The following is a 27,874-nucleotide window of genomic DNA, read 5'->3' as shown; positions in this document are numbered from 1 at the left end:
GGGTGTGCTGAAGCCTATATAGGTTTCTTTGGATGAGAGGCGGGGTACACCCTGAACTGGTCGCCAGCCAATCGCAGGGCACATATAAATAAACAACCATTTGCACTCACTTTCACACCTACGGGCAATTTAAAGTCTTCAATTAACCTACCATGCATGTTTTTTGTGAGGAAACCGGAGTAACCGGAGAAAACCCACGCAGGCACAGGGAGAACACGCAAACTCCACACAGGTGAGGCCGGATCTGAACCCGGGTCCTCGGAACTGTGAGGCAGATGTGTTAACCAGTCATCCACCGTGCTGTCCAAATAAATATTAAAAGAAAACACTATAGTGTGTGGACATTACCTTTTAAATTATATTTTTGTCCATATTCTTTATTTTCTTATTTTATTTATTTCAGTTGAGCCGGCACGGTGAACAACTGGCTCGCACATCTGCCTCACAGTTCTAAGGACCGGGGTTCAAATCCTGACGCCGCCTGTGTGGAGTTTGCCTTCTCCGGGCACTCCGGTTTCCTCCCACATCCCAAAAACATGCGTGGTAGGTTGATTGAAGACTAAATTGCCCGTTTGTGTGAATATGAGTGCGAATGGTTGTTTGTTTCTATGTACTCTGTGATTGGCTGGCGACCGGTTCAGAGTGTACCCTGCCTCCCCCCGAAGATAGCTGGGATAGGCTCCAGCAACCCACGACCCTAGTGAGGATAAGGGGTAAAGAAAATGGATGGATGGATGGAATTTCAGTTGATATTTTTTTATTTAATGAGCTTAGAGTAGGGACTTTTGTATTTTTTTTAAAAACAAATTTTATCCCTACCCTGAGCCGTCACCTTTTCGTGATGGAGGAGTTTGTGTGTCGGCATGATGCTTGGAGCTAAGTTGTCTTGGGCTTTACGCACCATACGCTTACTTTTACTAGAGTATTTATATTAAGAAGAAATAGTGTTTACTCCGCTACAATTATCTACTTCACTACTTACATAGATCAATAACTGCGTGCAAGATCTATTTTTAGAATTTTGTTTTCGACTTCGTCATCGGGTGCCTGTGCGCTAATCCAACGTTACCACTGTGATGTTCGCCTCAAGTTCACCAAGCAAACGACACAAAAAAGTCATATGTCCGCACACAAAGTCTTTTATTGGGCTTCTCGAGCCAATCAGAGTGACTCGTGACAGCCACGCGCTACTCGTGTTTGCATTACAAACTACGAAAAACAACAGCTTAACATGCAGCAGTCTTGTCACTGCCCAAACTTGGACATTTCAGCCCACTTCACACTTGAGAAAACACCTTCCGGTAAATAGCAGATGTTTTTGCTGTTGCTTTGGCTGTGCATATGGCAACATTAGCACTATTTTATGGTCACAACTGTAAAACGTGCTGTTTCTGGGGTGCGTTCTGTGCTCTCTCTCTCTCTCGCTCACTCACTCACACTCTCAATCAATTAGCCCGGTCAACAAACAGCTTCTTCATTCAAGCCAATTTAGTGGATAAAGCAAATAATGTTTCTGTAAGGCCATATGCATGTGTTGTTGGTTTTGGGCACTTCAAAATTGAAATGGTTGCGGGTGTGTGTGGGCTCCCATTGAACATGAGTTTGAATGTGATCTGTTACTTCTGAACACAGCCACATACCAGTAATAAGAGGGAGTGCATCCTTGTGCAACCATTTATTTTTATTTTATTTATTTAACCAGGTAAAAGACCAGTTAAAACAGAACTCTTTCGCAACGGTGACCTGGCCAAGAAGGCAACAAGTTAAACGTCAAGTCCAAGTCAATCACATACAAGTCGATTTCAGTTGTTTACTTTCACCTCCCCTCTCAAAAAGATACAATAAATCAATTGACTTGTAGAAATTCTAGGTCACATTAATGGTGAAAAAAAGTTTTTAAATGATTTATCTTGGTCAAAATTAGATATATATACTTTTTATATCCACTGCAGCCTTGTTCCTGTTTTTGTAATCTGCCTGGTGAGCCTACAGTATTGTGCTGTTTAATAAGTGGAAACAATATAGTATAGGACCATTTCTTGGAGCGGAATTTGCCTTAATTTGTTATTTTAGAACTATTTTATTTGAGTGTAATATTTGGCTACATTTTAATATGATTATAATGAACACACAGTTCTGAGGACCGTGGTTCAAATCCCGGCCCCGCCTGTGTGGCGTTTGCATGTTCTCCCTGTGCCTGTGTGAGTTTGCTCTGTGTACTCCGGTTTCCTCCCACATCCCAAAAACATGCGTGGTAGGTTGATTTAAGACTCTAAATTGCCCGTCTGTGTGAATGTGGGTGTGAATGGTTGTTTGTTTTTATGTGCCCTGCAATTGGCTGGTGACCAGTTCAGGGTGTGCCCCGCCCAAGTATAGCTGGGATAGGCTCCGGCACCCCTGCGACCCTAGTGAGAATAAAGCGGTACAGAAAATGGATGGATGAAGGTGATTCCGCCCCGCCCCCAAAAAAATTCTCTTTAAAAAAAAAAATAAATAAATAAATAAATTACAGATTTGTGCTGCCCCCTTGAGGCCGCAGTGCCCTTACTTATTGCTGACCCCACCTCATGGGTGGGCCGACCCTTCTTGCGGAACGTCTCGGGTGAAGAGAGGGGCGAAGCTGTAAACCGATCACCACCTGGTGGTGAGTTGGCTCCAATGGTGGGGGACGATGCTGGTCCAAACTGGCAGACCTAAACTTGTATTGTGAGCGTCTGTAGGGAACACCTGGCAGAATCCTCTGTCAGAAGGAGCTTCAACTCCCACCTTCAACAGAACTTCGCCCACATCCCGAGGGAGGCGGGGGACATTGAGTCCAAGTGCACACCTCCATTGTTGAGGAGTTGTAGCCGTAAGGTCAACAGCAGTAAGGGATGCCGTCAAGCTGAAGGAGGAGTCCTATCGCGGGGACATCGGGGACAGTGCCTCTGGAATGGCTTTTTAAGAAGGGGGACTGGTGGGTGTGTTCCAATAATAGGGGGATCACACTCCTCAGCCTTTCTGGTAAGGTCTATTCAGGGGTTCTGGAGTGGAGGGTCAGTCAGGAAGTCGAATCTCAGATTCAGGAGGAGCAGTGTGGTTTTCGTCTTGGCCGTGGAACAGTGGACCAGCGCTAACACCCTCGGCAGGGTCCTGGAGGGTGCATGGGAGTTCGCCCCACCAATGCGTTTTGTGGACTTGGAGAAGGCGTTCGACCGTGTCCCTCGGGGAGTCCTGTGGGGCGTGCTCCAGGCGTATGGGGTACCGGACTCCCTGATACGGGCACTTCGGTCGCTGTACGACCGGTGTCAGAGTTTGGTCCGCATTGGATTTGTTTCCAGTGAGAGTTGGACTCGACCAAGGCTGCCCTTTCTCACCGATTATGTTCATTACCTTTTTGAGCAGAATTTGTAGGCTCAGCCAAGGCATTGGTATGGTTTGGTGACATCAGTATTACGTCCCTGCTTTTTGCAGTTGATGTGGTTCTAATGACTTCATGAGTCGTCTTCTTCAACTCGCACTGAAATGGTTCGCAGCCGAGTGTCAAGCGGCTGGGGTGAAAATTAGCACCTCCAAATTTGAGGTCATGGTCTTCAGTTGGAAAAGGGTGGCGTGCCCTCTCTGGGTTGGGGAAGACAGCCTGCCCCAAGTGGAGGAGTTCAAGTATCTCAGGGTCTTGTTCACGAGTGAGGGAAGAATGGAGATAGACAGGAGGATCAGTGCAGCGTCTGCAGTAAGGTGGACTCTGTATAAATCTGTCGTGGTGAAGAAGGAGCTGAGCCAAAAGGCAAAGCTCTCAATTTACTGATCGATCTACGTTCCTACACTCACCTAAGGTCATGAGCTGTGGGTTCTGACCGAAAGAATAAGAGCGCGGATACAAGCGGTGGAAATGAGTTTCCTCTGCAGGGTGTCTGGGGTCTCCTGAGAGAGGGTGAGAAGCTTGGTCATCCGAGAGAGGCTCAGCGTTGAGCCGCTGCTCCTACGCATCCAGAGAAGCCAGATGAGGTGGCTTGGGCAGCTGGTTAGGATGCCCTCTGGACACCTTCCTGGTGAGGTGCCCCGGGCACGTGATGTCCCGGGGACGACCCTGACACGCTGGAGAGACTATGTCTCTCGGCTGGCCGGGTAACACCTCAGGATCCCCCCCCCAGAAGAGCTGGTCCAAGTGGCTGGGGAGATTGAAGTCTGGGCTTCCCTGCTTAAGCTCCTGCCCCCTCGACCTAACCTCAGATAGTAAAGAAGAAAATGGATGGATGGATCGTTTTTCTATCGATTTTATTTATGTTTTTATGTATAACAAAGACACAAGCTTTTCCTTTTTAGCCCAGAATTTGGTCTTCTTTTAATATATCTTTAGTTTGGTCAGTTTTATTTTATTTTTAAAATTTTATTACTATTTAGTCATTATTTTTACTGTAATTGAATTTAAAAAAACTCTATTTAGTGGTTGGGCTTAGTAAAACGATGCCCCATGCGAGACCAGTGGGTGGCGGGTGCCACCGGGGCCGTTGTCTTGTAAAGACAATGAGATAAATGTAATTGGATAAATGTTTTTGACTCATACTGAGTATATATTTGAATAAAAATGGATATTGAAAATAGGATCATACACTAAAACCAAGCGATGGCTCTCAACTCGAAAAATACCTGGAGCACTTTGAAGCCAAAAAGTACAACTGTACTTGCAGTCTGGTTGTTTTAGTCAGGATGGTGCTAAAATATCTTTTCTCAGTTCCCTTTCCTGCCTTATTCCCATTCTTTCCTATAAATTTCCATGGGAAATTTGCACCCTTGCAACCCTAGTAGATCCTGAGTTTGAAGACTTTGCTGATCCTGGAGGTGGCGCTGGAGTACACCAGGAAGTGCCCTCGCTTTGTGCTAAAGTGTTCCCAGTCTCTGCAGCCCAATGTGGGGAGTCTGTGGACCGCAACAAAGCCCTCCGCGCCCTGCCACCTGAAAGACCCGACCACACCGGGAAGACTGTCAAGATCGTCAAGAATGCCAAGATTTTCAAGAACGTCAACACTGTCAAGATCGTCAACATCATCAAGACCGTCAAGACTGCACAAGGTGGACACCACACTGTTCACTAAAATAGGTATTCAAGTCTGGGTTAGAGTTTCAAATTAGGGTTTCAAACCATGGTTAGGGTCATTAAATTAGGGTTCAGGGAAGTAAACTAGGGTTTCAAGATAGAGTTAGGGTTTTAAATTGGGGTATGAATCCAGGATTCAGGTTTGAAATTAGGGTGTTAAAAAAAAGGGTAGGGTTTAAAATGAGGGTATCAAGCCAGGATTAGGATGTCCAGCCTGGGGTCAGGTTTAGGCCTAACCCTTAGATTGGGGTTTGCAGACAAGGTTACGGTTTTAAATGGTTTTCAGGGCCGCCACTGACCTGTACACCACACTCTTTAGCGAGTATGAGCTCCCGTCATGAGAATTGGCTACCACCAACAATTTCTCCTCACCCAACGTGAAGAACTCCCAGTCCAGGGCACTGAACAACAACAAAAAGACAGGAAGCGCCACTTTATACTGTTTTTACACTTTACACTTTTTTCCTAAATATTTGGTTCAGTCATTATCATTCAATTAATTAGGAATCCTAAAATTATTATTATTTTTTTAATATTCAAATAATTAAAAAAAAAAAAATACAACAATATTATTTAAATAAAGAATTTTAAATGTTTTTGTTTTCAAACGATTGGTTAATTATTTATAATGGAATTAATTATGAATACTATAATAAAACATAATTTTATCTTTATAAGAAACTGTTTTGCAAATGAGAACAACATTAGTCAAATAAGCAATTTAAACAATTTTTTCAAATAACTGGTTAAAACACTGGTCAACAACAATTGTCTAAGATATTTTTGCTGATTTATGCCACTTGATGTGCTGAATCCAAATATCACATTGGTTTTGCATCAGGTCAACCTTTTGAACTACGTCCGCGTTTTTGTTTATATGTATAGGTATTTTCGCTTTAGAGGTTCAAATAAACGGAGGTTCATGGTCTCAATTTTGAACAATGATGATGTAACATTTAATTTACAGGTATTTTTATCAGTCTACTATTCAGTTTACAGTAAGCAAGGTTAGTAACATTTGATTACTAAACTGTGAACAACTTAAAAAAATAAATAAAATAAAAACCTGACCTGAACAAGAGAAACAAAAGTCCTCCACGTAGTCCAGACGCTCGCTATGAAACTCGCTAACAAAAGTCTAAAATCAGTTGAAAAAAAACAGATAACTTACAAAAAAATGTAACAGTGTAATTATTTTATTATTAAGCATAGTTCACCATAAAATACAAACGTACAAGCATTAAAAAGTAAATTCATGTTTTTTTTAAGATCAATAATTTCATTTGACAAATGAGCATAATTTATTTCATTTGACAAATGAGCATGAAATATAATTTCCTTATAAAAAAAATACATAAAATACAGAAATAGTAGTTGAAGGTTTTGAAAAATGTATTGATTTAATTTAAATCAATAGTAAAATGTGCATGGCGTATATGAGCTACGAGACCAGGGTTGTTAGAGTTTGAGAGGCAGGTGTGTGGTGACTCCCATTTAACGCAAGTTTGACTGTGATTGGTTTATCATGAGCTCAGCCACACCCCCTGTTATAAGAGGGTGTGCATCCTTGCGCAATCACATTATTTCAGTATCCCCTTCGAAAAGATTTTTTTAAATTGAGTTTTAAAGGTTGTAGGTCAAGGCGGCACGGTGATGGACGACTGCTTAGAGCGTCTGCCTCACAGTTCTGAGGACCGGGGTTCAAATCCCGGCCCCGCCTGTGTGGAGTTTGCATGTTCTCCACGTGCCTGCGTGGGTTTTCTCTGGGTTCCTCCCACATCCCAAAAACATGCGTGGTAGGTTGATTGAAGACTCTAGATTGCCCTTAGGTGTGAATCTGAGTGCGAATGGTTGTTTGTTTGTATGTGCCCTGCGATTGTCTGGCAACCAGTTCAGGGTGTACACCGCCTCCTGCCCGATGATAGCTGGGATAGGCCCAAGCACGCCCGCGACCCTAGTGAGGAGAAGCGAATCAGAAAATTTATTTGTATTGCTTGATTTATTTTACCTGTTTGTACGGTGACCTTGCATGACTTGAAAGGTGCCTATAAATAAAATTATTATTATTATTAATTAATTGAAGTACATGCGGGCTCCCCCTCCTCTGACCCCCCCCCCGCCCCCCCCCCCCCCCCCCCCCCACCTACATCTCACACACACACACACACACCTGTGGGTAAGGATGTCCTGGAAGCGTTCAAAGGTCCAAGTGAGGGTGCTGAGCTCGTAGATGGTCGAGTTGATGCTGTAGCGACTTGAGCCTAGCCACAACGACAAATTCTGACTGTTGGCCACCGCCAAGAAGAAGCGTCCGCCCAGCTCGAATGGCTCCCAATCTGTCGCGCCCAGCGTCTGCCGAGAAAACAGACTAGATCTGACCAAGGTCCGACCAGGCACCACCAGGTCCAAAGTTTTGGAAAGGTTTGGATTTGTAATGTGCATTACCATGGGAATCCAGAACACCAATCATGATGTTTTATAAGGTTTGGAACTCTAACCGAAATGTTATGGAAGGTCAATAACTCTAACTGGAATGTTTTGGAAGGTTCAGAACACTGACCAGCCAATTCTAGAAGGTCCGGTACACTAAACGGGATGTTCAGCAGAGTCCGGAACACTAACTGTAATGTTCTAGAAGGTCTGGAACACTAACAAAAATGTTCTGGAAGGTCTGGAACACGAACCGGAATGTTCTGGAAGGGCCAGAACACTAACCAAAATGATCCAGAAGGTCCGGAACACTAACGAGAATATTTCGGAATGTTCGGAACACTAACCAGTATGTTCTGTAAGGTCCAGCACCCTCACCAAGATATTCTGGACGGGCCAAAACACTAACAGTGATGTTTTTGAAGGTCTGAAACAATGATCAGATTGTCTGTACAGTCTGGAACACTAACCAGAATGTTATGGAAGGTTCGGAACACTAACCTGAATGCTCTGGAATGTCCGTAACACAAACCGGTAAGTCGTAAAAGTTTCAGTGCACTAAATGGGATGTTCAGGAGGGTCCAGCTAACTGGGATGCTCTGTAAGGTCCCGGAATACTGACTGGGATGTTCTTGAAGCTCCTGAACATTAACCTGAATTTTCTGGAAGGTCTGGAACACTTACTAGAATGTTTTGGAAGGTTTGGGACACTAACTGGAATGTTTCAGAACACTAACCGGGTAGTTCTAGAAGGTCCGGTACACTAAATGGGATTTTTAGGAGGGTCCAGAACGCTAACCAGGATGTTCTAGAAGTTCAATACTATCCAAAATGTTCTGGAAGGTCTGTATGACATACTGGAATGTTTTGGAAGGTCCGGAAACATCCGTCCATCCAGATGTAAATGGTCGAGCCGATGTTGGTGGTCCGGCCATCAAAGGTGTTGGCTACCACCAGGAAGTGGTACGGTCCCATGGTGAAGAACTCCCAGTCGTACGCACCCGATGTGGACAGGGTCTGGTTCACCTCAAACAGCTGCAGTGAATAAATAAAATTATGGTTTCAAACTCAAGGTTACAGTCATTAAATAAATATTTCAGGCCAGGGTTAGGGTTTCAAATTCGCGTATCAAAGTTTCAAATAAGGTTTTTACGAGTCCGGTTAATTTTTTTAGCTGTGTATCAAGCCAGATTTAAGCAAAAAAAAAAAAAAAAAAAAAAGCAGCAGAGGGCAGAGAGCACCTACCTTGGACTTTGGGTTCCACCTGTAGATGACGCTGTTGATGTTGTGATTGGATGCTGAACACACCAATGACATGTTTTCATTTTGCATTCAATATTTTGCCATTGAGTGCTTCTGTTGCTGTCGCCTACCTTGTCTGTGATTGGCTACCACCAGGAAGCTGTGGTTGTGCATGTTGAACGCTTCCCAGTCCAGGGCAGCATACGTCTCCAGGCTTTGATAGTGCACGAAACGCAGCCGGTGACCGTTCCACCGGTAAATAACAGACAGCTCTCGGTCCGCCTCCCTGGAATTGGCCACGACCAGGAAACTCTGACAACCAATCAAAGGCGGGGGCCTCCAGTCACATGACTTCACCCTAGTCAGATTTAAGCCACCAATTCTTGCGACTAAAACTTGGGAAAGACTCTGCCTGCCTTTGACTTGGTATTCAAAACAAAACTAAAAGTGTTCTATCCATATATGCGTGATATCATCAGCAGCCAATCAGAGCCCAAGAGAGTGAAATCCCACGAGACTGCCTAAATGTCGATTATTTCTTATACATAAACTTTTATTTACAGGGATATGACTGTCAAATGCTGTCTATATACTGTGTAAATATCTTGATGGCAGTGCAGGTAGGTGCCATGTAAATGGAACTGCGACATAGTGGGTTGACTGTATTTAGTTGTAAATGAAGGGTAAAAAATTGCAGCTCACCTGACCGTCGATGGTGAAATGTTTCCAAGCGCGAGCCTCGCGAGTGCTGATGTTCTGGTAAAGTCTGAAAGAGCCCTTGGTCCACCTGTAGATCCCTGAGCCAGGCCCAGAGTCCCTGTCGGACACCAGCAGAAAACAGTCAGCCACGTAGTGTGCGGCATGGCCAGAAAAGCCTTGTCACCTGTTGGCGGCAGCCAGGAAGAGGCCTACGGACGGGATGGAGAAGACTTCCACATCAAAGGTTTCTGAGGCTGTGTACAAGTCCTGGAAGTCCTCCACGTAGTCCAGACGCTCGCTACCTGCAAACACACCTGCTATATTCAATTCAATTTTATTGAAAAACATTTAATAATCTGAAACACTATGCACCGACTAAGGGAATTTACCATAGATCTGCCAGTAATTTAAAATCTTCAAACAACTGTGACTTTATCCCATAGAGCAGCAATACAGCCAAACAGATCATGCAGCAATACTCACAGGCATTCATAGTCTCTCTATTAAACAATATTATTGATTCCCAACACAAGCCCATGTCAGAACACTCACCGCCCTGAAGAGTTTTCCACGTGACTCCGTCACACACCGACATCCTCTTCCGAGAAATGTTGAACCACAGCTGACCGTCTTTTGAACGGGAACACTGAGGGCGACTCCCCGACGTCACCCTGGCCTCCGCCTCTGGACGGAAACACATTGACATTATCCATCTCTCTATCCGTCTGTCTGTCTGGCTGTCCATTCATCATAGAGACACTGAAGAATCTGGGACTAAACAGCAACCTTCTGTGGTCCCAAGTGGGTGACAGTATGTTCAACACTGCCTTTCCTCAATACCAGTGCCCCTCAGCGACTTGTAAACGCTCCCCGTCTACTCTGCTTTGGTGGGTGGATGACGACACACTGCTCTCGAGGGAGGTGGAGAGCCTCACAATTCACTCATAGGGGCCAGCAAAACTCCCCGACTTCTTATACCTCAGGCCTTCTTGGATTTGACGACACTTTCATCTTGTTCGTGGCCAAGAATGATGATTTGAGATAGTGTTTTGAATCATGAGTGTGATCACACCTTCACACCTACACCTGTGTGGTGCCACAGTGCACATGCCACCAAGGTTGATATCACCCTCAATGATACCATGAGGATAATTGCCAGATGCCTGCGTCCCACTTCCACTGGCCTACTACCAGTACTGTCAGGCATTCCCCCTGCCAGCCTGAAAGAGAAAATGGTATCTACCAGCTTACTCAACAAACTGTACCGAATGAAGAACATTCTCTAAAACAGCTGATCATTGAGGCACATTATCTGAGGTCTCGGAAACTGAAATCCTGTCATCTATTTTCTCACTATGCTGCAGGCCTTCATGACTCTGATTACACCATCTTAGGAGCCTGGAGTACAATTTTTGAAAAAAATTGCAAGACCAGATCAGTTCACGGTACTCCCTAACACCAAGGCCCCACCTGGTTCAGAATTGCCCTGGAAAGACTCAATAATTTTTGCAGTGGTGTGGGCTGTTTCAACAACAACATGTACTGCTTGGGGTCTTATCGAATCACCATCTTGTGTCTGCGGACCAGAACTCCAAACTACACAACATCTAATTCATCACTGCTCTATCCATCGACCTCGTGATGGCAACGTGGATCTCGCAGCACTCGACGAATACACACTCCAATGGCTGCAGCGCCTGGATGTAACAATGGGACCTTTGCTGTTTCATACACAAGAAAAAGAAGCGTAGTCACAGACTAGATTAAACTAATGTGTCCAGGCACCACTGCATTGCCAATAGTGCAGTCTTTCTACAGCCAGCAGAGAAGCTTCTACTTGCAAAATTAAAATGTAATTCTTCTTCTCTGTGGTCAGCTGAGGTTCTCGCCACTTCTTGAGATCAAAATTGCATCATTTATTTGCTCCAATGAAGTACAGTAAGCCATTACACACCTCTTTAGGAAACTAATAATATGACATGAAATTGCTCCCTTGTCCCAAAATTTATAAATGATGTCATCTTGTAGAAACTGTAATCCAGTACAGGTAAATAGCCAGGAATACAAAAATGCAGTTTTCGTGGGATTCAAAATGGTCGAAAGTGGCACCAATAGAACCAAATGTACAATTTGATGTAAACAGTAAATTATTAATATGGTATATTGAAAGAGCTGAATTTGGAAATGATTAAATCTGAGAAATATCCCCACCCTTGTGAACTTTCATTATATTTTCATTAACACAGCTCAAATGGTTTTGGGGAAAAAAGGTGAGCGAGGTGGATAAAGTAAGCGAGGTGGACACAAAAGGCCAGCCAGCACAGAGCCCACATGCTTAATGTCATGATCGGTGTTTTTGTTGATTAGATTATATTTAGTTTTGTTTCATGTTATGTCTTGTTTTCTTTTGTCCAATGTTCATTGCTAGTCTTGCTCGTTAGGTTTTCGTTTTCACCTGCTATGGTCAGCCCAGTCCCTTGTGTCAACCAATCAGCTCCCTCCAGCCAGGTGTGTCTTGGCCATGGAAAAAGACCTTCGGACGGCTTCGATGAAATTCTGGTCCACCATCCGGCGTCTCAGGAGGGGAAAGCAGTGCACCACCAACACTGTGTATAGTGGGGATGGGGCGCCGCTGACCTCGACCTGGGACGTTGTGAGTCGGTGGGGAGAATACTTTGAAGACCTCCTCAACTCCACCGACACGCCTTTCCATGAGGAAGCAGAGTCTGGGTTCTCTGAGGCAGGCTGTCCTATCTCTGGGGTTGAGGTCACCGACGTGATTAAAAAGCTCCTTGGTGGCAAGGCCCCGGTGCTCGATGAGATTCACCCGGAATTCCTAAAGGCTCTGGATGTTGTGGGGCTGTCCTGGTTGACACGCATCTGCAACATCGCGTGGACATCGGGGACAGTGCCTCTGGATTGGCAGACTGGGGTGGTGGTCCCCCTTTTTAAGAAGGGGGACCGGAGGCTGTGTTCCAACTACAGGGGGATCACACTCCTCAGCCTCCCTGGTAAGGTCTATTCAGGGGTGCTGGAGAGGAGGGTCCGTCGGGAAGTCGAATCTCAGATTCAGGAGGAGCAGTGTGGTTTTCGTCCTGGCCATGGAACAGTGGACCAGCTCTACACCCTGGGCAGGGTCCTCGAGGGTGCATGGGAGTTCACCCAACCAGTGTTTTGTGGACTTGGAGAAGGCGTTCAACCGTGTCCCTCGGGGAGTCCTATGGGTGGTGCTTCGGGAGTATGAGGTACCGAACCCCCTGATAAGGGCTGTTCGGTCCCTGTACGACCGGTGTCAAAGCTAGGTCCGCATTGCCGGCAGTAAGTCGGACTCGTTTCCAGTGAGGGTTGGACTCAGCCAAGGCTGCCCTTTGTCACCGATTCTGTTCATAACTTTTATGGACAGAATTTCTAGGCGTAGCCGAGGCGTAGAGGGGGTCCGGTTTGGTGGCCTCTGAATTGCATCTCTGCTTTTTGAAGATTATGTGGTTCTGTTCGCTTCATCAAGCCGTGATCTCCAATTCTCACTGGAGCGGTTCGCAGCGGCTGGGATGAGAATTAGCACCTCCAAATCTGAGACCATGGTCCTCAGTCGGAAAAGGGTGGTCTCTCCGAGTCGGGGATGAGATCCTGCCCCAAGTGGAGGAGTTCAAGTATCTTGGGGTCTTGTTCACAAGTGAGGGAAGAATGGAACGGGAGATCGACAGGCGGATCGGTGCAGCATCTGCAGTGATGCGGACTTTGTATCGGTCCGTTGTGGTAAAGAAGGAGCTAAGCCGAAAGGCGAAGCTCTCGATTTACCGGTCGATCTACGTTCCTATCCTCACCTATGGTCACGAGCTGTGGGTCGTGACCGAAAGAACGAGACCCCGATTACAAGCGGCCAAAATGAGTTTCCTCCGCAGGGTGTCCGGGCTCTCCCTTAGACATAGGGTGAGTAGCTCGGTCATTTGGGAGGGGCTCAGAGTAGAGCTGCTGCTCCTCCACATCGAGAGGAGCCAGATGAGGTTGCTGGGGCATCTGTTTAGGATGCCTCCCTGGCACCTCCCACCAGGAGGAGACCCCGGGGACAACCCAGGACACGCTGGAGAGACTATGTCTCTCGGCTGGCCTGGGAACGCTCAGAAGAGCTGGATGAAGTGGCTGGGGAGATGGGAGTCTGGGCGTACCTGCTAAAGCTACTGCCCCCGCGACCCGACCTCGGACAAGCGGTAGAAAATAGATGGATGGATAATTTAGTATCTGCTTCCAAATGCCTTTTTTTTTTTTTTTTTTTTTTTGCTTTTTTGTTTTTTGAAAAGCTTTTTTTTTTTTTTTTTTTTTTTGAACATATACTGCATTCCTTCCTGCTTCCCTGCGCTTGGATACACGTTACGCTTTTAACACCACAAAAACTTTCAATTGTAACAGTTAAACACCCACCGTAGGTGTAAAGTGGACTGAGACTTCCAGGGCTGAGGGGGACGGACACGAGGACCTGCGGTACGAGCAGATGGGCCAATTGAGGCTCCGAGCTGGGACACAGTCTGGTAGTGGCATCCGAACCAGGAACAAGGACCAGTTGACGTAATAAACCCTGAAATCAGAGGCTCATGAAATTCCATCGCTGTTGCTTTGGTCTGGAAATTCAGAACCAACCGAGACTCACGGAAAAACGGTGGGTTGTCCTCTTCCGGGTGCCGATGTAGAACCTGGACCCTCTGGTGCTCAAGGCGGCCGGAAAGGAGCGCACCTGTGTTCTGGGACAGCGCATGTTCATTAAAAAGATGCCAGTCCTGTTCACTGGTCTCTCCAAATCCAGTCCAGTTCGCTCACACACTGTATCTTTCAGATGTGTGTGTATTATGAAGGGATTCTTAGGCTTTTTGACCTCGGGGCCCAACTTTTCCTTTACAAAGTTGTTGTGACTTTTAAGGTGTCCCATTAGGGGTTGCCAGAGTCAATTGCCCCTTTTTTTTTTTTTTTTTTTTTTAAACAAACATAGAAACAAACAACCATTCGCACTCACAGTCATGCCTACGGGCAATTTATAGTCTCCAATTAATGCATGTTTTTGGGACGTGGGAGGAAACGGGAGTGCCTGGATAAAACCCACGCAGGCACGCGGAGAACATGCAAACACCACACAGGCAGGGCCGGGGATTGAACCCAGGTCCTCAGAACTGTGAGGCTGACGCTCTAACCAGTCGTGCCGCCTACATTAAATCAAAATCACTTAAAATATAACAATGGAAAATCTTCTGAAATGAGCGGGAAAAGTGGACTCGCGGTGGCACTTGCACTGACAAGTTTGGATTCCAGAAAAGGAGCAGTCGTACACCTGAAGACTCACAGCTCAAGCTTCAGTCCACAATCGACAGTCAGCGCGGCATCCACTCCGCTGACTGCCAGCACCATCGTGTGCCAGTGGTTATCGTCCAAGCTGAACTCCTTGAAGCTCAGCCGGAGCCGCCCCCCCGTGCCTGGAGGATTGACCAACAAATGGACGCGGTTGTGTGACACACGCAAGCCCAGCAACAGCGAGTCCGCCTCGTTATCCACCACAGACAAGATGTATTCGTGTTTCTGGAAGCACAGGGAAGGTTCAGTGGGGTCAGGAACCAGGGCCAGGAGAGACTCAAACAGAACTAGTTTTATTTATTTATTTTTTTGTGCATAAAAAAAGTTAATTATTTCATTTGTCGTTGCACTTTGTTGTTATTTTGCATTACAAATGATTTTTGGACAAAAAGGAATGACATGTTTACAGTGAATGCAAAGTATACCAGTTTATTTTTGTTACTATTAGTAGGCCCAGATCAGGAATTGTCAAAGTGTAGTCAGAGTACCGCTAGTCATACGCGGGCTGCCTCTAGATGTACACAAAAGAATTACTGAATGAAATGTTGAAACTGAGCATAATGTTACAGTGGCTTAAACTTTTTCATATACACTATACACTGGAAGCTCGATAAAACGGACCCCGGTATAACAGATATTGGATAAAACGGACCGTCGGGGCTGAACAATGTCTCCAAAAATAGTCTGTTAGTTCCAGAATTTGCCACTGTTGTTTACTGGTGCTGTGGCTGTACTGGGCGTTTTAGGCCATGAAAAAAAATCTACAAAACAATAATTTTGTACTGTACAGTAAAATGGGTGCATATGGCCTCAAATAAAAAAAGTGCTTCAATGTAATGGAAAATTGGCTGTATCAGACGACCCCCGCCCCTGTTAGTCCACTATATCGAGGTTCCACTGTATTGCCAAAAGTATTTGCTCACCTGCCTTGACTCACAAATGAATTTAAGTGACATCCCATTCCTAATCCATAGGGTTCAATATGAGGTCGGGTCACCCTTTACAGCTATAACAGCTTCAACACTTTTGGGAAGGTTGTCAACAAGGTTTAGGAGTGTGTTTATGGGAATTTTTGACCATTCTTCCAGACACGCATTTGTGAGGTCCCACATTGATGTTGGATGAAGAGGCCTGGGTCTCAGTCTCCATTCTAATTCATCCCAACGGTGTTCTATCGGGTTGAGGTCAGGACTCTGTGCAGGCCAATCAAGTTCATCCACACCAGACGCTGTCATCCATGTCTTTATGGACCTTGCTTTGTGCACTGGTGCACAGTCATGTTGGAAGAGGAAGGGGCCAGCTCCAAACTGTTCCCACAAAGTTGGGAGCATGGAATTGTCCATAGGTATTCTGAAGCATTCAGAGTTCCTTTCACTCGAACTAAGGAGCCTGAGAAACAACCCCGCATCATAATCAACCCTCCACCAAACCTTACACTTGGCACAATGCAGTCAGATAAGAAGAAGAAGAAGAATCTTTTATTGTCATGAACATGCATGCATGCACACGAAATTTGTTCTCTGCATTTAACCCATCACGGTGAACACATACACGTTAGTATATATAGTAAAATGCCTCATTGACTCTAAAACACTCAGGCTATCTCTGCTTTTTATCACAGCAGACAAAGAGGAGTCTCAATACTAGTTCATAAAAAACTACTTTTTACAATGAATAGTACAGTAGCGGATCCAGAAGGCCGATACATAATTATACAGGCTATAATATTGAACAAACTATACACAATTTTCAATGTATACGCTCCTAATAAAGATGACCCAGCCAAATATATTATAGCAGTATATGGATGACTCTAGACTTGATGACATATGGAGGTTAAAAAACATACAAAAAAAGAATACACATTTTTCTCGTCGATTCACCACTCTTTCTCAATAATATATTTTTCTTCTCGCAAAGAATTCTGCAGCTCAAAGAATTACCTCAAAAATAGATCCAATCAGTCACTAATGGTGTAGTGGTACACTCGCCTGACTTTGGTGCAGGCAGTGTGGGTTCAGTTCCCGCTCAGTGACGGTGTGAAGGTGAGTGCGAATGGTTGTCCGTGTCTACATGTGCCCTGCGACGAACTGGCGACCAGTTCAGGTTGTAGTCCGCCTTTCGCCTGAAGTCAGTTGGGAACGGCTCCAGCGCCCCGCGACCCTGAACAGGTTAAGCGGTATTGAAAAGGGATGGATGGATGTATACATCCAATCATCATCAGTGACCACACACCAATTTGTCTCTCCCTAAAAATTTTGTCAAATCTGGGACCTCCACCAACACAACACCACAACATATGAGAAAGAATGGGATGATTTTTTGAGATTCAATGACTCCCTAACCATATCACCATCTCTGCTGTGGGAAACCGGGAAATCTGTAATGAGAGGTCGAATCATATCATACTCTTCATACAAGAAATAACAAGAACTAAAATTAGAAAATGAAATTGAGGAAAAAAGTTAAACATCTTAGAATAATATGCAATTAATCCGACAGGTACGCTTGGAAACCCACCTCAAAATGACGTGCTGTGGCCCAGTGGGTTAAGATCATCGCCCACCACTGTGGGGGACCTAGGTTCAAGACCCTAACCGGACCAACCGCCAACATCCCCCGGACTCACGGTTGTGGTGTCCTTGAGCGAGACACTGATACCCCGAACTGCTCCCTGTGCAGCTTCAGCTGCCCCCCGCTCCAGTGTGTTCCACTAACAAGTGTGTGTGTTCACTGTGATGGGTAAAATACAGAGAACAAATTTTGTGTGCTTGCGTGCATGTTCATGACAATAAAGGTGATGATGATGATTCTTCAAAAGACAAAACATCAATTAGACGTCATCTTATCAAAAGGAACAGAATTTCTACAACAACAGTTAAGATACAGTAACTTTGAGTACAATAATAAATCAGGCTAATTTCTTGCGAACCAACTTCATCGAAGAAATCAAGAAAAATTATTAATTACAGTTACAGCCATCCAAGATTCAAACGGCAGCTGTACAGTCATCTTATGCGCATCTTTGAGCAACCCAGACCAAAAAGAAGTTGAAACTTTTGTGAAAGATCTAAACATTCCTCAAATAAATTCAGAAATTAAAGACAGTCTTGATGCTCCTTTAACCATCACATAATTACATAATGCATAAAAAAAATGCAATCTGGAAGAGTGCCTGGCCCAGACGGAATTTCTGTCAAATTCATTAAACATTTCTGGCCAATACTTGTGCCTCTATTTTGCAGAACAGTCATGGACATAAATGATAAAGGTCAAATGAGTAGCCATATGAACACAGCTTCAAGTAATTACTATTAAAGTCAGGCAAAGACCCCTCTCTCCCGGCTAATTATTAATCACTGATTAATGTAGATATCAAGATTATCTCGAAAGCCCTTGCAGGAAGACTTGAAGAAGTACTCCCATCGATAATCCACTATGACCAGACAGGTTTCATTAAAGGTAGAAGTTCCACAAATCATGTCAGACATCGTTAATAAGCATGTCACAGCATAAAAATCTAAACGTAATCATCATGTCACCTGACGCAGAGAAGCTTTCGATAAAGTTAACTGGTCTTTCCTGTTTGCAGTGCTTTGCAAATTTGGCTTTGGAGACTCATTTATACATTGGATAGCAACTTTATACAACTGGCCAAAAGCGACATTCAAAACGAATAGGATCACATCACAAAGTTTTACTCTACAAAGAGGAACCAGACAAGGGTGTCAAGTTACACCAATGCTATATGCAATATTCATCGAACCCCTTGCTCCCACTATACGTCAGAGTGCTAATATTAAAGGTATCTTGCTAGTGACGGAACACAAAATCAATTTGTATGTTGATGATATTCTTCTTTATTTACAGGAACCAAGGTCATTTTATTCAGGCAATCTTCAATCTCATTAAAACATTTTCACAAATATCAGATTATTCTATCAACTGGGCAAAATCAACAATACTCCCAATGGCAGCAAACTCATGGAGTCCTGCAAATCAAATCCCAGATTACCCCATTCCTATAGAAAACATTAAGTATTTAGGCATTAATATTTCGGGAAAAACTCCCAGAGTTAACCAATATAAATTACACCACACCACTTATGGAAAAAATCTCAGCTGACTTAATACGCTGGAATAACTTGCCTATATCACTACTGGAAAGAATAGCCACAACAAAAATGAAAACCTTATCTCAAATAAACTATTCATTCTCAATGATCCCATTTAAGACCACTTTTAAATAGTTCTAAACATTAGATTCTGCCGTAATAAAATTTTATTAAAAAAAATAAGAAAAAGTAAACAGGAGGGAGGCCTAAATGCTCCCAACTTTAAACACTATTATTTAGCTAACCAATTACAATACCCAAATTCGGGGGGTGGCATTGGGTCCCTGTGGCCTCCTTCGGGTGGCCGGTTTTTGGGGCGCCTCGGTGGGGCCGGTGGACCACCATGGATCCCTCGGTGTGGGACGTGTCATCTTCACCGGGCACCACCGTCACTCCTAGGCCTGACCCCGCCTCTCGAATAGGTGGGTGGGGTCCTCAGCCCCCGCGGTGCAGGCACAGCAAGTATAGGACACTTCTGACGGTCACTGTGCATGTGAAACGGTGTTAATTCACTTTCAATTCCAAATTCCAAGATGGCGCCTACCAGTGTGGTTGCCTCGGTTACGCGCTCTCTAGTATTGTTTTTGTGTTTTTCGTTCGTCTTTGGAGACATTACACGACTCACTTACACAAGGGGAGACTTGCTAAACATCAAGGAGGCTACTCCGGACTTTCTTTCACCAACTTTCGCAAATCCGCTCAGTTTTTTCCCCCAAGTTACTCACCGGAGCGGCGTCCGCCGTCTTCGGCGCATGGAGGCGGAGGCGGCGCCACAGAGGGAAGCGAGCCGGCATCCAGGTGAAACTCCGTGCCCGTCGATCCACCTCGCGAATTTACGCTCCCTACCCAACAAAATGGACGAGCTTCATCTCCTGATAAAGACCAGTAAAGACTTCGGACGTTCCGCCGCCATGTGCTTTACGGAGACCTGGCTTTGCGACGCTGTACCCGATGGCGCCGTCATGCTTCCCAGCTTCCATATTCACCGAGCAGACCGCGACATAGAATCATTGGGGAAAACAAAAGGCGGCGGGATATGCTTCTATATCAACGAAAAATGGTGTACGGACGTCACGGAGCTCAGCACACACTGCAGCCCGCATTTGGAGTCGCTGTTTTTGAACTGTAAGCCATTCTACTCGCCGCGTGAGTTCGCATCCTTCATTCTGGCTGGCGCCGATATTCCGCCTCAAGCTAACACGAACGCCGCACTGCTAACGCTCGCCTGAACAAGTCAATGAAATGGATAAAAAACACCCGGACTCACCCCTCATTATTCTCGGGCACTTTAATAAAGCTAAACTCAACCACGAACTCCCTAAATACAAGCAGCACATCGACTGTCCTACCAGGGAAAATAACATTTTAGACCACTGCTATACTACACTAAAAAACGCATACCGTGCTATACTTCGTGCCGCCCTGGTCTTCGTCTGATCACTGCTTAATTCACTTAATACCGACGTACAGGCAAGAACTTAAATGCGCGAAGCCTACAGTGAAAACAGTGAAAAAGTGGACCAATGAAGCAAAGATGGAACTTCCAAGCTGTTTAGACTGCACAGACTGGAGTGTCTTTGAAAATTCAGCTGGCAGCCTGGATGAATATACGGACACTGTCATATCCTATATCAGTTTCTGTGAAGAGGTATGTGTACCAACAAAGTCATTTTGCACATTCAACAACAACAAGCCGTGGTTCTCTGCCAAACTTAAGCAGCTTCGCCAAGCTAAGGAGGATGCATATCAGAGCAGGGACAGGGCCCTGTATAATCGAGCTAGAAACCAGCTGACTAAATAAATTAACATTGCAAAGAGGAACTATGCAGCACAGTTGGAAAAACAGTTTAGCGCTAATGACTCTAAATCAGTCTGGCATGCATTCCAATCGCTGACTAATTACAAGCGACAATCCCCCCAAGCTGAGAACAATAGCACACTAGCCAACGGCTTGAATACCTTCGACTGCAGATTTGAAAAGGTCACTTTCACATCTGCCTCAGTTCTGAGGACCGGGGTTCAAATCCCAGCCCCGCCTGTGTGGAGTTTGCATGTTCTCCCCATGCCTGGGTGGGTTTTCTCCGGGTTTCCTCCCACATCCCAAAAACATGCGTGGTAGGTTGATTGAAGAGTCTAAATTGCCCTTCGGTGTGAATGTGTGCGTGAATGGTTGTTTGTTTCAATGTGCCCAGAGATTGGCTGGCGATCAGTTCAGGAGTTTCAGGTATTAAACATCTGCCTCTTTTTTAATGAACATTTGGCCTCCTACGCTACTGAATTAGAATTTTTGTCATTGCGGTGGTACGTAGTGAAGTCGTAAAGAACCACGGGCCTATATGATATTTAGTGTGCCCAAGGCACAATACAACTAAGCACCTGTGACCACTGGGGGCCTCCCAAGAGCAATTAACAGTCAACAGAGTTTTGAGTAGTACTAAAGAACATTTTTGGATTAAGGTAGTTTGTTTTGCTTTTGGCTAACAAAAACGATCTATATATGGTGGACCTTTTTAGTGAACTATATAGTCCACTATATTTAAATTCCGATAGTGCATAGTGATTCGTGGGTACGGCAGGAATCAATAATTCGGAACGCAGCCTACAACATAGACTGGAGTAGATGAGAATAGTGAGAGCCGTGACTCTAGCCGACTACAACTACAGCAAACTGTTTGGATGTACGTCACCTGTTGTCTCAGCCTGGGCATCTTAAACGTGGCGACCAATGAGAACTCAGCTGGGAAGAAGTCACAGTTGGTGAAGATTTGATTGGCAGCATAACTCAGCAATATTGCTGTGGCGTCAGCCAATCTGAGACCTCTGGACCCCCCGGACTGTACCATCTGCACCTGAACAGTCAGCTGATTGGTCAATGGATTGTCTGATATCCCAGGGTTGGTGTTGTGAAAATCGGGTTACGGTTTCAAGCCAGAGTTAGTCTTATAAAACTGGGGTTATCGACAACATGTCATTGTCATACCTGTGGCGATAAGGTTCGTCCGGGCTGGGGCAGAACTCTGGCCAACAGGTCAAAAGGCTGCAAGTCTGGTGAAGTGATCATTCCAATGAACCAATCTGATTACAGAAACATCGTGATTACATGTAGCGTGAAATCGAGGTGTCAACGGGTACCTGTGCAGGGTCTCCAGCCATGACTGGGGACTGTGGCGGCAACCAGTACCCCGGCGACTAGCAAGTTTAACCAGCATGTCAACATGGCAGCCGCTTGTCTTCAAGCGCACCTTAGTGGGATGCTTGTCCAACACCCACCTGCCTCACGGGGCGCGTCTGGTCAGGACCATCAGGACGCCTCTGAGAAAAGTAAAGGGGAGTACGAGTCGTGTTGAGTCTCCCTATTTATGTTTCTGTGTGGAGGGAGACTGCACACTTAAAATTTTAGAACTGAAGAAAGGGGGTCTCTATTTCTGTAAATAATGTGTTACTGTATTTGAAACCCTAACCTTGTTTACAGCCCTAATTTAATAATCCTGACTGTGGTTTGAAACCAAAACGCTGGCTTGAAAACCTAATTTACAAAACCGTAACCCTACCAGACAATCCATTGACCAATTGACCATTCCAGTGCAGACGGTACAGTCCAGGGGTCCAGGGGTCTCCGATTAAACAACACCACGGCAGCATTACTGAGTTTTTCTGCTCATTAAAACTTAACCAACTGTGACTTCTTCGCTACTTAGTTCTCAAACTGGAGCACCTGAAGAAAACCCACTTGAGTACAAGGAGAAAATGCAAACTCCACACAAGAAGGCCGGAGCCTGGATACGGGCTCACAACCTTTTAACTGTGAGGCGGATGTGCTAACCAGTCGTCCACCGTGCTGCACAGATTAAGTTCATTCATTCAGTCCTTCATTCATTTTCTGTACCGCTTCTTACTAGGGTCGCGGGCGTGTTGGAGCCTATCTCAGCTATCTTCGGGCGAGAGGCGGGGTACACTCTGAACTGGTTGCCAGCCAATCGCAGGGCACATAGAAACAAATAAGCATTCACACTCACATTTCACACCAACGGGCAATTTAGAGTCTTCAATTAACCTAGCGTGCATGTTTTTGGGATGTGGGAGGCAGAGGTGGGTAGTAACGCGTTACATTTACTCCGTTACATTTATTCAAGTAACATTTTCGATAAACTGTACTTGTCAGAGTACTTTAAATGCACTTTTTACTTTTACTTGAGTATTCATGTGAAGAAGGATCGCTACTTTTACTCCGTTACAATGATAATACTTTTATTTATCCATTCTTGCTTGTGCGCGTCTATTTTTAGACTCCATCTTCAACTTCTGCATAGGGCGGCTGTTGCGCCAATCAAACGGGATCACTAGTGTCATTTGACTCCAATTCACCAATCAGACGACACAAGGCAGTCACATGACCACGCACGTAGCCTTCGCGAGCCCATCAAAATGACTCAATTTGGGGGGAAAAAAACAGCATGCGAGTGTGTTTACAGACCAAAAAACAGCTTTGTCATGCAGCTCTTAAATTGTGACTGGCCAAACTTGGATATTTCAGACCACTTCTAACTTGAGAAAACACCTTGCGGTAAATTGCAGATGTTTTTGCTGTTGTTTTGGCAGTGGATGTGGCAAAATTAGCACATGCACACACACACAATCACTAAGTCTGGTCAGCAAACAGCTTTTTCATGACGTCATTTAAGTGAATAAACCAAATCATGTTTCTGTAGGGCTCAATGCATGTGTTGTTGTTTTTTTGGCAGTTAAAAATTGAAATGGTGGCAGGTGTGTGTCGACTCCCATATATTATTTTTTTTTTTTTTATTTGATGCGTGCCTGCGTGGGTTTTCTCCGGGCACTCCGGTTTCCTCCCAGATCCCCAAAACATGCGTGGTAGGTTGATTGAAGACTCTAAATTGCCCATAGGTGTGAATGTGTGTGCGAAGGGTTGTTTGTTTCTATGTGACCTGCGGTTGGCTGGCGACCAGTTCAGGGTTTACCCCACCTCTCGCCCGAAGATAGCTGGGATAAGCTCCAGCACGCCCGCGACCCTACTGAGGATAAGCAGCTCGGATAATGGATGTTCATGCTCTGATCTAAAAAAAAAAAAAAAGTCTGAAGTTACTCGCAATTTACTCTTTGAGTAGGTTTTTTTTTTTTGGATGACACTTTTTACTTTTACTTGTCATATTATTCTAGCAATACTCTTACTTGAGTACAATATTTGGCTACTCTATCCGGAGAACACCCACGCAGGCACGGGGAGAACATGCAAAGTCCACACAGGCAAGGCCGGATTTGAACCCTCGTCACAACTGTGAGGCAGACGTGCTAACCAGTCGACGACCGTGCCACCCCAGATGAAGTTCTCATGCATTAAAGAACATACCGGGAAGGTTTGAGTAGAAATTGACACTAATAAAAAGTATTTTAAAACAGGGAGTGACTGTTCAGCTGTCCTCCTGACTTCCACCAAGAAGATCCTTTGTCAGTAAAATGCATCATGAATTCATTTGGGTTGGTCAAAATTTCAAACAGCGTAGAATGGCTTCTCGATGTTATTTTTTTCTTTTTCTTTTTGTACAACAGCAAAAACATGACTTTTCCACATACAGAAGCTTTGTAAGGTTTTTTCATTTTAGTAACACGACTTGATTGCGACATACCGTTTCATCTGGAGTCTTGGACGCCTCGTCTGACGATTCTGCTTGGTTTCTTTACCACCTCAAAAAAGTCTGACAGCAGCTGGCGAGAGCGATGGAGAGATAAACAAAGAGAGAGAGCGAGAGGGCTAGTGGGAGGCTACAGGTGTGAATGGGTCCCTCCACCTGCACTCACATCAAATAGAGGCAAAGGGGAGGGGGTGAACAGGAGGAGGGGCAGGTTGTGCAAAACAAACCTGCAGCATATTCTTTCGATAGTTTCCACTTCCTTGCTGCATTCAAAGACATCACATCTTCCACATCTTTTTAACAATATGCCTGTCATGTGTTCTTGGGGTGTTGTTAATTTAAATAATTCAATTATTGCTTTGTTGTTGTTCACCGCATTGAGCTGTTTTTGTTGCATTATTCATCTGGAAATAGCTTGGGAAGGTTGTATAAATATTCAAACTGCTAAACTTGATTTCTTCACGAACATGACGCGGGATCGCACAAAGTGTTTGAAGTATGTAGATGTGAAGATGGCAACAACCAAGATGAAACGAGGATGAAAAAGATAAAAAGACAGCTAGAGGCCCATCAAGTGGGATCAGGAATTCCCCCACCCTCCAGTGGAGAGCCTCCCCATTACCTGTCTGCCACCCAACCATCCACCCTAACCCTCAAAGTAATATTGCTTTGCTATGACTACAACACCCAAGATGCAACACTGTTAGGTAGAAACTCCTGAGGGTCAGAACACATCCTGAGACCCATCAAGAACTCCATCCGTCCATTTTCCATTCTGCTTAGCCTCACTAGGGTTGCGGGCGTGCTGGAGCCTATCCCAGCTATCTTCGGGAGAGAGGCGGGGTATAACCTGAACTGGTCACCAGCCAATCAGAGGGCACATTTAAACAAACAACCATTCACACCTACGGGCAATTTAGAGTCTTCGATCAACCTTCCACGCATGTTTTTGGGATGTGCGAGGAAACCAGAGTACCTGGAGAAAACCCACGCAGGCACGGGGGGAACATACAAACTCCACACAGGCGGGGCCGGCATTTGAACCCAACTTTGACTTTCGCATTGGGCGCTGTTTGCGTCATCTAACTTGAGCGGTGTAAATAAATGGTTTTCTGCGTGAAGAAAATGTGTTGATTTTTGCCTTATTGTACTCTTCAGAGTCTTCCAGATTTCTTAATTTATGTTAAAATCCCAAAAATTCCCCCAGGCATCCCCTACAATGTTTTTTTTATGTCACCTTTTTCATGCCTTTGGTGTTTCCATGTCTGAGTCAATCCTTGAAGAGTCAAAAATGAGAATGCGGAGGGTTTCTGTACCTTAGGTGGTTCTTGTTCCAGATATGAACGTAGAAGGGTCTTTCTCTGAGGAGTTCTAGATGGGACTCAGGAATGCTGTAGAGGGATCAGTCCCTGAGGAATTCTAGTTTGAAATAAGGAGTTCTGTCCTTGAGGAGGTTCTAAATGGGACGGTGGGGTGGCATATCGCTGAGGAGTTTTGGATCGGAATCTGGAGGGGGTGCTAGATGGGACTAAGTTGGGTTGTACCCCTGAAGAGGTTATTGATGTGAGTCAGGAAGGGTCAGTCCCTGAGGAGTTTTAGGTAAGAATGTGTAGGTTTTACTACCTAAAAAGGTTGTAGTTGTAGCTTGGAAGGAGGTTTGTTTCTGAGTTATCTGTCGCTGTGGCTGCTGTAGTTGGGACTCAGGAGGTCTCTAGCCCTTTGGTGGTTCTAGATGGGAAAGTCCAAGGGTCTTTCTGTGCAGAGTTCTAGGTTGCAATAAGGATTTCAATCCCTGAGAAGATTCTAATGGTACTCAAACTGAGGAGTTCTGAATCGGAATCAGGAGGGGGTTCTACTTTGTTGCTGGGACTGTGAAGGAGTCAGATCCCGTGTCTTTGGTTTGCAAACTCGTGTAACGAAGCAGTCTTTGATGTTTGAAGTCACGCTATGAAGAGGGTTTTGTCGATATGTGACAGTGTCCTTTTCCTTGATGTTTAAACTCATGTAGCAAAAGAGGGGTGCATTGCCTGTCTCTTTGAAGTTGTAGTTCTAGATGAAGTGAAGTGATCTGGCGTGACGTGATAAGGATCTTCTGTGTTATTGTGACGACACGCAACCAGAGGGGCGACGTGTGGGTGGTGGGTCATAGGGAGGGGTGGGGGGTACCCGGGGTGTCGAGGCACGTGTTTGCTTAGGTGGCACCATGACGTGATGCGGGTGTCAAGAAGGGGGTGTGATGATACGGGCTTCCCATCACGCGGGCTGCGGCCTGCTTTCAAGTGTGTTTGGACATGCGTACTCAGTTGAGGCAACGAGCTGCCACCAACTTTGATCTACACCGACTGATTGATTATCCATACACACACAATACGCAAACACACGCACACACACTAAACATACAGTACACACATACACACACAAAACACACGGACAAATTCGACCCCCCCCTGTCCTCAGGCACACATCCTGACAAAGACATGCAAACTACTGTGTGCGCTGATGATGATGATGATTTTGGGTTGGGTGTCCTGTAATCAGTACTGAGCGCGCTGTGACATCATGGCCTGGTCAACCAATCATCACGGCGCTAATGACAGGTCGTGACAGGCCAAATGTGTCAGGGCTGCAGTTTCAGCACCCTGACTCCAGCCTGTGTGTGTGTGTGTGTCATGAGCGATTTGCAGGGTTGACGTGTTGGAGTCTAGCAGCTGCACCATCATCCTAATTACACCCTCTTAAGACAATGTGGGACTCGTCGCCAGACTACCAACGCTCTACGTCGAGTTCGTAGTCTAGCCACCTAGCCTATCGTTTTGCTTCCTGAAGACCTTGTGAGTTGATCTCTACCTCATTCTTGTTCTTTGTCCCCAGTCTGCCATCTGCCCTTGCTCCCTGCAAACCAGTGCTCACCTCTTGCGGACTCCTACCCTGCCAGACCGGTCCTCGTTGGAACCCTGACAACCCCGGATTTAGTTCTCGGAGTTTCTTTGTTCTCTTCCAAACTGAAATAAACTTTTATTCACAAACTCACCTCCCTGTCCTCTCTGCATCTGGGTCCAACTTGCAACCTGAATCCTGTCAAAATGAGGTACATGAAGCACTCGTAAAACCACACAGTCCACAACATAAGGAAATTCTACTGTACTAGTTAAAAGATGGCGCTTCACTAGTAGTACCAGTAGTACGCACATATTAACCAGTGCACAGTTCTGCCTCGTTAGTAACATGTAGTTGTGCTACTACTATGCCAATGTTGTCCTACTAGTGAGGACAAAGAGTGTACTAGTACATCAACCTTCGGCTGAATCTCAAGAATATGAAAG

The 27,874-nt window shown here is 45.1% G+C and overlaps 1 protein-coding gene across 1 annotated transcript; it reads right to left on the bottom strand.

Moving 5' to 3' along the window:
• Nucleotides 1-1,175: 1,175 nt before the first annotated feature.
• Nucleotides 1,176-24,666, bottom strand: LOC133487130 (thrombospondin-type laminin G domain and EAR repeat-containing protein-like). The gene is made up of 16 exons (XM_061793200.1): nucleotides 24,546-24,666; nucleotides 22,033-22,212; nucleotides 21,881-21,945; nucleotides 21,588-21,749; nucleotides 14,778-15,010; nucleotides 14,094-14,184; nucleotides 13,868-14,021; nucleotides 10,001-10,132; nucleotides 9,633-9,750; nucleotides 9,452-9,566; nucleotides 8,881-9,061; nucleotides 8,753-8,805; nucleotides 8,366-8,542; nucleotides 7,248-7,429; nucleotides 5,377-5,478; nucleotides 1,176-4,935 (listed from the first exon to the last, which is right to left on the bottom strand). Exons 2-16 carry the CDS (start codon nucleotides 22,115-22,117, stop codon nucleotides 4,782-4,784), a joined length of 2,004 nt encoding a protein of 667 aa, XP_061649184.1. The 5' UTR covers nucleotides 22,118-22,212; nucleotides 24,546-24,666; the 3' UTR covers nucleotides 1,176-4,781.
• Nucleotides 24,667-27,874: the final 3,208 nt, after the last annotated feature.

Source organism: Phyllopteryx taeniolatus, chromosome 12, assembly GCF_024500385.1.
Source record: "Phyllopteryx taeniolatus isolate TA_2022b chromosome 12, UOR_Ptae_1.2, whole genome shotgun sequence".
NCBI classification, from domain to species: Eukaryota; Metazoa; Chordata; class Actinopteri; order Syngnathiformes; family Syngnathidae; genus Phyllopteryx; species Phyllopteryx taeniolatus.
Note: the sequence above shows the minus strand (reverse complement) of the source record. Positions and strands in the feature narration are given on the sequence as shown.